The sequence below is a fragment of the Stylophora pistillata genome, chromosome 8 (assembly GCF_964205215.1).
Source record: "Stylophora pistillata chromosome 8, jaStyPist1.2, whole genome shotgun sequence".
NCBI lineage: Eukaryota > Metazoa > Cnidaria > Anthozoa > Scleractinia > Pocilloporidae > Stylophora > Stylophora pistillata.
Genome location: NC_142526.1, coordinates 21388774 through 21400838, shown reverse-complemented (window position 1 = coordinate 21400838; position 12065 = coordinate 21388774). Strand labels below are relative to the sequence as shown.

Here is a 12065-nt window from a genome sequence, read left to right as displayed (position 1 = left end):
GCCAAGAAGACTACCTAGGGGCTTGGGTGAAGGGGAAAATCGTAGGGGGTCTATAGTCTCTAGCCTTGCGAGATCCTGGGAAAAGGAGAGGAATTGCTGACATTTTGTTACGCAATTGAGCCCCAGAACAGTCATGGCTGTTTGGTATTTAGAGAGGGTAAATTCGTATGTGATGAAAAATTTGGTTATATCAACCAAGTCGAAATTGTAAATTGGCCACTGTAACGAGTTAAAAAGCTGACGTTTCGAGCGCTAGCTTTTTAAACTCGTTACGGTGGCCAATTTACAATTTTAAACACGTATGATGCACGATCCTCGCAGTAGACAGCGCTATTTATGCAATAGCGAAAATCAGACCTGTAAAAAATCAGGCCTGTACGCACTGACCTCTGCGATACTAGTGCAGCGCTCTACCAATTGAGCTAACAAGCCAACTGGGAGCAGGCCGTTAAGTTCATTCGTAATAAACCCGTGAAAGTGATAAATGAGATACAATGAAAATATATGAGCCTCATATATTCATTGTATCTCATTTATCACTTTCACGGGTTTATTACGAATGAACTTAACGGCCTGCTCCCAGTTGGCTTGTTAGCTCAATTGGTAGAGCGCTGCACTAGTATCGCAGAGGTCAGTGGTTCGAGTCCCGTACAGGCCTGATTTTTTACAGGTCTGATTTTCGCTATTGCATAAATAGCGCTGTCTACTGCGAGGATCGTGCATCATACGTATCTAATACCGCAGTTCGAAATATATGAGCCTCATATATTCATTGTATCTTACAATTTTAACTTGGTTGATATAACCAAATTACCTTGTTACCCCCATCGACGCAGCACCAATTTCTTTAGAAACTTTCACCCTTTATTCATTTGTCTGATAAAAAATTTGGCAAGGGGGAGGCAAGTGGGTAGATGTTTTTGTGGCTTTACACGTGAAGAAGAGTAAATTCTGCGTCAATTTCTTGACTTCATTGCTGAAATCGTTTTGGCGTTCCACAACTGTAACAAACCTGAAAATTCTTTTTGACGAAAGACACTTTCTGAGGGCTATCTATTGTTAGGGTCAGATTACCACTACGCGGCGAAATAATATGTAGGGAGTGTAAGGGAGTGGAATGAACCGAAATTATATCAAAGATAAAAAGAAATGAGGGATATGCAAATCGTACACTTAAAGCTAGCAAAGTGATTTAAACTGAAAATGGAAGTACGACAAGATCCGCCAATAAGTATACAAACAACAAAAAAGCAACCGCTGGACGGAGTAAACTTAAGCGAGAAAGCTTGGTATTAATGAAATAATGAGTAAATAGAAGTTTTAATAATATCGGATAGCTTTCATCAAAATTGCACAAACGTGCTGACATTGCCAACCAACCTCTTCCCACAGGGCAAGCCCCCAACCCCACTCCGAGCCGCGTGGACAGCTTCTCGATCGAGACCCTTGATCCATACCATTTTTCGAAAATTACAATCAACTCGGTCAATTACAAAAGATCGCTCCTCTTTATCATAATGTTCCCTACAGTTTCGATAAAAATACCATGAATTCAGGGACGAAATCTACCAATTGATTGGTCCTGATTACAACACAATTTTTTTTGCCTAACTGGACCTGTCTATCCAACCAATTGTGACCAAAGCCAGACACCCCAGGAAAACGAACTTTCTCTTAGTTATCACCCGGCAGAAAAATTAATCACTTCATTCAAACATTAATTTATTAATTTTCTTTTCTCCAGGCACAAAATATGGATTCTTCTGTTTTTGTTCCACAATATTTTTAGTCTTGTTCTGCCGTATTTACAGTCTTCTAGTCTTTAGCAGACCTGTCTGTTCGACTCTTGCGGGCAAGAAACCTTAATTAATTCAACTACCGAGGCGCCACTTAATACGACCGATCATCGGATCGCCACTGAAAACAGCAGCAAAGCATATGTGACGCGTGATAACAAGCCTTTTGGTAGGCGTTTTTCGCATACCATTTTAAATTACAAGGTCTCCCAACCTTGCATAAATATCTCGTTGAAGTACTCGCGAGGTTTCCACGACCTCTAGGATTCTGTCAACATTATTTCTCTTGCGAAATTCGGCACATGCGAAGTTGCCGTCCTTCTCCCATTGGCGTTGGAGAAGTTGCCCTGAAGCGTTTCTTTTCAAAATTAAGTGGACCTGATTGGTAGATCTACATTCCATTTTTTAGTGCATCAGCTATCCTCTGTAGGCTCTTCAGAGGCGCTTCTAAGCCAACGGAAGAACTCAATGCTGGCGCCTATGGCCACACCTTTGCCTAGTTTTTCTTCGGGACTACTTTCCCAGGCGTGGAATGAATCTTCTGTGATGACGTCCTCGTCGTATAAAGTATCAAAATAAGACTTGATGAAACCTGAAAACCAAAAGAGCAAGGTCATCTTAGATTTCTACTGATGTCTAGCAATAATCTTACGGCAGTTGCTCGCCTGTTTCAATGAATTAACTGCGTAATTGTATTCTTTTATGAAATAATTCCTTTAAAGTAACACTTCAAGGCTGTAGCCTTTCAATTGAAAGTGTTTAAGTCCAGAGGACCTACGTTTGTCACCTTTGGGAAAGAGATCGAGGAGTCTAGAAAACTTATATCAGTACCTAAAAAATGCCACGAAAGCTTCACAACAATATAGAGAATACCTGTGATCGACAAGCAACTTATCCAGCGACATTCACTTGACGTTAGTGGAACTACGATAGACTGCATTAGCTCATTTCACTCTAACCCCACCCCCTGCCCCAAACCCTGATTTGTGGACAGCACACTGTTACCTGGTGGGTGATCCAGCTGTACAAAGAGTGCCTGCACTGCATAGAGCGCCTGGAGTTCAAGTTGCCCATTAACGTCGATGTACTTTTGAAGAAGACTTTTTCTGTCCTTCATAAGGTTGAGGTTGCATTTACACAGTCCTCCGTCTTCTGATAAGGGGGCGAAAAAAAATTAAAGATACTTGAATTGGTTACACAGACGACAATAAAATATAGAATAACTTTATCCATTTTAATGCAAGATAAAGACAGTGCAGCACTAAGTTGGGATGGGCATGGTGAAAAAAAAAATAACTCAGAGAAAAAATATTTCTGTAACGCTTTGTACCACAATCTACGAGGAAATTTCAAGTACAACCTGTTTACTTATTCCACAGATAACAACGCTTAAAATATTTTCAATACAAAAATCACTTACAGCATATCAATACAATTTTAATAATCATTTAAAAAATCATAGACTTGGTATGTTTGTGTACAATTCAAATACTTCTTCTTTACCTCTCTCCATTGTATCCTCACAAACAACTGTTACAAGAGCTCTAATGAACGATGCTTCCTTTGTTTCTGTTTCAGGAACATATTTCTATCGTGAAAAAAAAAAAAAATAGATTCAGTACATTGTTCCTAGATCTGGAAATATGCCTGAACCCACACGCCACTGTTGAAAAGGGAAAAACCTTGTTTAGAAAAAAGTTGGACTAGCAAGATACACAACTAAAAAAAGACACAAACGATTATACAGTTTCAGTCCCTAATACTTACGTCAATCCACTCAAACACTTCTTCATTTCTGGCCTTCCTCTTTAATATAAGAGTCCTTAGTTCTTCCTGTATTTTTGCAGAATGTTGGGTGGTTGAGCCAACCTTCTGCGATGAACTGACTTGACTGAGAGCAAATTCAATATTCTGCAGAAGAAAATTGTGCAGAAATAAAAAGTGAAGATTGAGAGCAAATTCACTTTTGTACCATCCAAAATATGACAAGACGATGTTTAAGTTCTTTGATTCATTCTTTCCTCAGGGAAAGGAAGGGCAGGGCATGTTCTTGCAATACACTTAAGCTTCCTGTTATCAACATACATGTTATCCAACCACCAAGAATAATAACACTCCAAGAAATCTAAAAATCTACTAGTTCTAAAACGGACAATAAAATGCTTCCCACCTTATCCTTGGCAAATTCAACGGCTTCTTCGTCACTGTCGAAGAAGACATTCAACTTGACAGTAAATCTGCTCAAGATTGCAGACACATCTTCACGACTCTAGAACATGACAAAGGAAAGTAAATACCCTACACAGAGAATAATTGAGTTCCTGAGCAATATTTTTAACCCGTTGCACCCTAATAACAATATCCATATTCTCCAAACTCTCCTCTATACATTTCTTTGGAGCTGACAAGTCAACAAGGATTTGTTTCACAATCAAACCTTCTTAGGTTGGAAATCACTTCCTACATTCTCATGTTCTAAATGAATGACTCAGCGGTATTACTGTATGAAGACATTAGATGCTGGTCACTCCAAGTGAAATGGTCAGTTAGACGTACACATTACTGTGCATGCCTCGATGGGAAACGTGCAGTGACAAGAGACAAATCACTGAACATCTGCATTTTAACAATACCCTTCAGTATTAAATCAATCGCACACCCATTAGTTACCTTACCGTGCACAAGCTCATGCAAGAGTGGCGAGAGGAGGGGTGGGGGAGATAAGAAATTTGAAACACTTACCAGTGCTTAAAAAAACAATTCCCTAAAATGCCAAAAACAGCACTTACCGTGTCATTTGCTGCAATCTCCAACAAATGAGCAAAGAGTTTGGCACCTTTCCTTTTGGACACGTGTTTTAAGACACAATCCAAAAAAAGTTTATCAAGATTCAGATTTCCATCAAACGCAGTTGGTCCCATTATCTCGGCGAGATACTTCCACAGCAGTGGAATGTCAACTTCCAAATCTTCCGCACATTCCATGATTGGCTCAACCCTGACAACAGACCATACAAAGACAAAATATTACTTAAATATGTTGGTATAAAAAAAGATCCTTCTCTTCATTCAACTCCCATATAACCAAAGTTAAGAAAATATAAAACTTTAGTTCCAGTTTGAGGCTTTTAATGCAAACTATAAACTACCTAGTGAAGATTCTCTGTTTTGTAATTCCGCAGACTAGAAGATCGAAAACAGTTGCTCAAAATATTGTACACCAGAAGTGGAACATAAACAATAATCATTTAACACACTCCAAACATGAGGATGTAAAACAAGCAAAAGAGGGGCATACCCAGCGAGGTATTGTTCATTTGTGAGCACCCCATCTCGAAACAGGAAGTGGAAAAGTCTACCAATAGCCTTTCTACTTGCTTCACTTTTCTCCACTGTGTGGTTGAATGCAGATGTCACAAAGACATAATGTGTTGAAGGAGACTCGAGTTCTTTAACACACTCCACAGCTTCCTATCAAAGGGAAAGCACTCAATGTTTAAAACAGACTGTTGAACACTTTGAATTTGTAGTCCTGACAAACATACTGTGCATCAGTTTGTTTTTTTAGATGATTTGGCACTGTGTGAAACGGAGATTTAGAGAAAGGTACTACTAGCATTTAGACCAAGGATACAACTCAACAAGAGCATACAGAGACATTTCTTCTCCATTTTTCAAGACATCCGTGCAAGGCAACTGATTGATTACTGAGCTTTTATAAATTTTTTTTCCTTCTTTCTTTTATCTTGAGGAAGGGAAAGGGGGTCCTAAAAAGATGGGTCCTAAAAAGATGGGTCCTAAAAAGATTGGTCTATCTGTGGTCATAAAGAGGTGGATATGTTGTAGTTCAATTTTATCCTTGGTTCAAACTTTATTTTCCTTTGTTTCAAACTCATTATCATACATTAACATGACCAAGAACAAAGGAAAATAAAATTTGAACAAAGGATAAAATTGAACTACAACAGATACACATGTATGTGCATACTGGTCAGAGAGAGGAAGGGTACCACAACATTATGTATCAAGAAAAATATCAATTGATAGATACAAGGGCGATGTTCATTAGCTGTGCTGGCTTCTTTTACAACCTGTAACAAGCCCTCGATAGCTCCTGTATATTGACTCTTACTTGCAAACAATAATCCACAGAGCCAACATTCTAGTAATGACATGATAAAGAATACAAAGCGAGAGCATGGTGAGAATTCAGGGCTACAGTCAGCATTTCAAAGGTTCAGAAGAACTATAAACTGCCACCAAGATTTATTAAGTGCTGACAACAAGGGAGGGTTACTTACCTTCATATCTTTGATAGCCAGATACTCTTCAATAATTGCATTTGCCTTCTTTTTCATCTCTTCAGGTGTGAGTTCTGGTGCAGGGGACACTGAAGCAGATGTGGGCTCTGGAGTTGAAGGTGCCTCTGGAGTTGAAGATGCCTCTGGTGTCAGCCTTGGAGACTCCCTTCCTCCTTCGCGTTCTTGGTTATTACGCTAGAAATTAAGCAGAGAAATCAATATATCTACCAGATGGCATTGCACTGGATGAACTGAGGTACAGTACGTCTACACCTAGAAAAGTGTTCCACTGAAAATGTTAACATTCTCATAATAATAACTTATAGCAATAGGCAGTAAAACTAAAAGAGGAAAAAATTGCCACTGTAAGTGGCATGTACATTAGCAGCTTGGAACTTAATCTATCTAGTAATATAATTTTGTGTAATAGTTGAAATGAATTCTTACATCTGTAATTAATTTTATCTTCTTCAGTTCTTGCAAAAGAATTGTGCTCTGTCTAGCCCACTAACAATTTTGCATCTTGATTTTAAAATGAATTCCAGAACTAACTTGCAACTAATGGCTTACATTGTATAGTTAAGTCTTAACTTGTTACAAAGTGGAAGTGGTTGTTCACTTTTGAACAAATAGTAGCTTATATACGATGCATACCTTTGGTTGTGTTACTGCTCGAACAGCCTCTAGAGCCTTTTCTCGCTCTCCTGCCCCAAAGGGTGCTCGCCTTCCACCTCCCATTGGACTCCTAGGTTCTTGACGGCCAGAGCCACCAGAATTTTGTCTTGCAGGTGCTGAGTACTTTCTCTCTCCTGCCAAGGCAGAATACCTTGGAGACAATTAAACAAAATATACCTCAAACTGATATCATCTTTCTCAGATTAAGGTTAGTACTTGCATGTGACAGGCACTTCAAAATGCAGCACTACACTTAAGAAAGGATAATAATGCCATCTGTTTTGGAAGAACTGTAACCTGCACCTAGGAATTGTTACCTCCTTGAGCACCTTTCATATTTCAAAAAAATCTTTTTATTACCATCCATTCTACACAAAAATCCCAAAAATCCCAAACACCAAAATTTATGCAGAGCAAGTACACATTTCACACAACTGACTTGAACACAATTTAAAAAAAAAAAAAGGAATTGGAAGAAACAGTGAGCCATTCCTTGGAAGAAATAAGAAAACTTATGATAATCAGAACCTGCTTTATGGTTGTAACAAGATTTCCACAAAGTTACAGCTATGTCACTGACCAACAACACAGCATATTAGCTATCATATACTATCCAAGCCTCTTACCTATTGCCTGCTGTGGTTCTACTGTCATCAGCTGAAGTAGCAGGAGGAGCAGCAGAGGCAGCTGTTGGACCAGCCCCAGCACCTACTGCCCCTGTTCCTCCACTGCTACCTCTAGCCCAAGAAGAAAATCCCCTACCACCAGGTCCTAGCGAGATGTTTTCAGAATCAACTGGGCGCTACAATAGTAAAGTAAAAGAACATTTTACCCTGCCATTACAACTCTACATAATCATAACACATTTCATGATACATCATTTTCTTACATAGCCTTAATGGCATTTTTGTCTCAGTGGTTTTAACAAACTGTCTACAAATGGTTCCATATTGTTAATTTGAAAAGGATGAAATTACATTTCCATTCAGGAAGTAAACTGTGGGTTCAAGACTCAACTAAAATTTTCCAGCAAACAAATTCATTGTGACACTGCATAAGAAAGTCATCACCTCTCATTCAATCAGTTTTGGAAAACTTTTGATGAAAAAAACCATAGTAACATGGACAACTATAATAAAATCCCCTTCCATGATCTGCATTCAAAGTGATTACATTCTTCTTTCACAAAATTGTACAGTTAAATCAATAAACAAATGTGAACATTTTCAAGGGGCTTTAAAACAGTATTTTAAGGTGTTTTCAACAAATAAAAAAATAAAATTGCTTTCAAAAAGAATGATCAATTGAAATAAAAGCTTGCTGGCGAAGGATATTGCTAAAGAGTGAGGCACAATTTGAAGGGGAATAAAGATAGCTTGGAGTGAAAATGAACACAGATCGTGAAATGGTACCCTTGATAAAGTCTGGCTACATCTTAAAGATGTCCCCACCATGATGTAGCTCTTGTTACTGCACATGTTTATCTGAACAATGGGAAAAAAATAACTTTTAGAACAATGCAAATAAAATTAATAATAACCTTAATGTTCTGGAACCTTTTTGGATCCACGCTCACATTCTTTGGACCTCTGCCAACAGTGGTCCAAGTCTCATCAGCCTGTGGTACACCACCAGAGGGTCGGGGACTGTCTCGACCGCCCATGTTACCTGAATATTAACAACATCAGTCAAGACACTAGACTCCTTTGAAGTCTCAAGCTGTTTTATTATCATCGCATAGGCACTTTACAAGTCATACTGCATGTGGCAGTTAATTATAAATTGTTTTCTTATTTCATTGTAATTTCATTTCCCAGAGACTTTTGTTTCATACGACAAGGCATTACACCTTGTAAGACTTTCTGCCATTCCATTGGTCATCTTCTTAAACTCAGTGTCCTATTTTGGACCTTTTCACATCGCAAATTTAGCGCCACTTTTAGGCATTAGTCCTCACTAACTCACTCACCTAAACAACATAATTATGTTGCTTCACTTCCCATGGGAGGCAGTAGCCAAAAAGTCTAAAGCTTTGGAAAACAATTCTGGACTGCTTCCAAAAAGCCCTAAACATCTCAAAAACCTATTTAAGCCGAGTACCATGGTAAAAAAAAAAAAGCAGCTACCATATCTAGTCTGATCTAGTCTAGTTTATTTCTTGTTTCAAATCAATATACCTTATTTCCAAATAGGCTCAGTTGATAGTTCACATCATCTAGAGAAATTCAAGAAAACATTTGAGGTAGCCTAACCCACCTCTGAGCTTCTTGTCTTGTTTTGCCATTTGAATCATCAACTGTGTCTTTTTTGCTGCATCAGCAGCCTCCTTGTGGATCTGGTCAATAGTTTTGGGATTGTTGTCTTCCCTGCGAGGAACCCAGTTGTTTCCACGCAGATCAACAATGTCTTGCATCATGAATCTGACACGTGCCGATGTAATTCTTGCTTGGATTATTTTGAGGATTTGAGCAAAGTATTGATCCACTCTCGGCTGGAAACAAATGAATAACACATTAACTCAGTCTGTGAATTAACCAACCCAACAAGTATATCCTAATGAAAATTTAAAATTGTTTTGTCTAAAACCTGTTTAAAAACTGGCACCTGTTACTTCCACACAGTGCAACAGAGTGTGTTGCTATTTTTAGTGGTGAGCTTGTATTATTTTTCAAAATGGCAATTGTGCTTCTTTGGATATTTTTAATCTGCTTAGAACTTTCATTCCAAAGAACCAAAGTAAACAAGTCTAAATATGAAATCTTTATATGCTCAGTTCTCGCCAAATCTTCATAAAGTAATCGCAAGTCGCTTATCACAGCAATCGATAAGCATCTACAAAAAAAGCCGGCTTGCTGGGAACTTGCAAATAGAAAGAATCTTGGTTTGAAATAAAGATAAACGCACTACACTTTCCAAATCCATCAAAATACTAAAATGAATCAGATATTGATCATCTCAAGAAAAATCGTGGTGTTCAACACATATTTTTGCAATATTCATGCAGTTTATCATGTGTGAAGTGACTGGAACTATTGTTTCAATAATTATTTTAATTTGGGTTTGTGTGAAATCATGTGGTCATGGTTCGTACAACTTCAGACAAACAAAATTCAAGGACTTTTCGAGGACTTTTCAAGGACAAAAAATGGTTTTTAAGGACTAAGTTTTATTCATAAATCTAAACCATTTACAATTGAATACACATTTGCACATCGTTCAATTAAATTGAAAACAAAGGGAAATGAAAAATTCATCGACCAAAACATAGCCTAACCACTACATGTTTACGTTGCCCCTTAAAACAAAAGCACATGGCAGACTACCCCACATTGGAGGCCTTCGCATGAAATTGAGGCACAGATCCAACTTTGCTTCATGTACCAATCATGTTTTATACCGACCATTTTCGCTTTTTGGCAGTTACTAGTGGACAAATTTTCCATAACAAAATTGTTTAATTTATAAGAGAAGTGATAAGGCATACAGAAGTTGCTAAATTTCAAGGACTTTTCATAACCTACTAAAGAAGTCAAGTACTTTTCAAGGACAACCAAATTCAAGGACTTTTCAAGACGACCGTTAAAATTCAAGACCTTTTCAAGATTGTACAAACCCTGTGTGGTATGTAATGTGGCAGTTACTTTGAAATCTTCCAACGTGATCAACTCGACTGTGTCGCACAAAATAATATTTTTCCGCTAATAACGCTTATAAATCAACCAAATAAAAATGAAGCAATCAATCGCCAGATTTGCCATAGAGGTGAATGCTGCACAAGAGGCCGGGTGCCCGGCTGGGCAACCGGAATATTGTTTCAGTCGCCTGGGACAAAATGTTAGTTGCCTGAGGCGACCAGGCACCACCAGAGCATAGCCTTGAAAATACTTCCAAAAGCAGATCCAATGACAATGAAAATAACTTTATTTATACTTGAATTGAAACCATTGACACTTATGTGCAACACGTGCCCACAAAAAGTCAAAATTTTGGAGAAACCAAGAAGGTAAACACAACGCGCAGTAAATTTTTAAAAATCAGCTTTTCCAAAAAACAAGCTCCAGTGAAAGACTAATTAAAGAACTTATTTCTGGCGAAAAAAGCGATAGGTGCATATTACGTTTTAACTCAAAAATCAAGATGAAAGATAAAAATCACTAAATATTTTCGCATGTGTGAAAATGGGCATGTGGATCATATGTCAAAAGGGAATATGCAAATTTATCCGTGAGTGAAGAGATCTCAAGTTCCATGGAATCTATCAATAGGAAGCAAGGCTAAAATGGCCAAGAAATATTTCGAGACGTCAGATTTATTCAAAACAGCTTTTGATTTGCTGTTATAAGCGAAAAACGTACGAATTTCTTACGTGTACAAAGCCCACGCGGTAAAATTCATCATGCTTAAATCGTTGTTTACTTGCCTTCATGGCCAGAAATTGCGCAGCATTATGTTGAAAATTCTGAAAAAAACTTCGATTTGAGGCAAAATCTTCTATTAAACTATACTTTTTGAATACATTGCTACTCAAACATAATATTTACCGGGCCATCGAATCGTGAAATTGTCGCCAGGCCCTGTTTGAAGTCCGAAAGTTCGGTTTTCGCTTTACGTCCATAATTCGCATCGCCTTAGAGAATCGTAGTGTCGTTGACTTGAGAGCTTATTCTGTCACTTTTAAGACCTGGATATCCATTCTTTTCCAAGCAGAGTATTCTATAGCATTGTTACTTTACATTCTGAATTCCACAAGGTCTAACTCGATCGCATATGAACCAAAAATCTGACCTGAAAATTTTGAGGGTCGGCCGCGTGGACGCCATATTTTGAAATTTGATCATTTAGTGAAGACGCATAGAATAATGCCCCTCTAGTACCCCCTAAAGTCGACAAAATATATGTGCAAACAACAGATTTTGATTGGCTTATTGATCTCCAAATTATAGAGGAAGTTTGGGGACAAAACTCCACTTAGTAGGGGAGGTAGGGGGGAAAGTGTTCTCGCGTGAGGCGATCGCAAGGTTCGGGCAGTTATGGGCGGTTCAGGTGTCAATGTGTTAAGATAGCAAATGCATGCTAATATCTCCAAGTTATTTAAAATTAATCTAATTACTAACTATCTAAATACTATCTACATAGAAAATACAAAATATAATTCTAAAGCAAAGGATATTAAAATATAATTTCTAAACAAGATAAAAACTAAGTAAAATTTATTCTACAGGTCGAATTTCAATTTAGTAATTTCGGATTTAAATTGACTTAATTCGTGTAGCAGTCTTATGTTATTGGGAAGA

General features: G+C 37.9%; 1 protein-coding gene across 1 annotated transcript in view; it reads right to left on the bottom strand.

The window, feature by feature from the left end:
• Positions 1–1705: 1705 nt before the first annotated feature.
• The window catches only part of LOC111332189 (eukaryotic translation initiation factor 4 gamma 1), a 28572-nt gene continuing 18212 nt past the window's right edge, over positions 1706–12065 (bottom strand). Inside the window, exons 17-28 of the mRNA XM_088729709.1 lie at positions 9028–9262; positions 8312–8439; positions 7398–7573; positions 6751–6922; positions 6097–6291; positions 5094–5266; positions 4586–4793; positions 3967–4065; positions 3564–3707; positions 3300–3384; positions 2802–2948; positions 1706–2388 (exon numbers count right to left, since the gene is read on the bottom strand). Coding sequence (XP_088585835.1) covers positions 2210–2388; positions 2802–2948; positions 3300–3384; positions 3564–3707; positions 3967–4065; positions 4586–4793; positions 5094–5266; positions 6097–6291; positions 6751–6922; positions 7398–7573; positions 8312–8439; positions 9028–9262 — 1941 coding nt within the window. The 3' untranslated portion in view covers positions 1706–2209. The remainder of the gene's footprint in view (positions 2389–2801; positions 2949–3299; positions 3385–3563; positions 3708–3966; positions 4066–4585; positions 4794–5093; positions 5267–6096; positions 6292–6750; positions 6923–7397; positions 7574–8311; positions 8440–9027; positions 9263–12065) is intronic.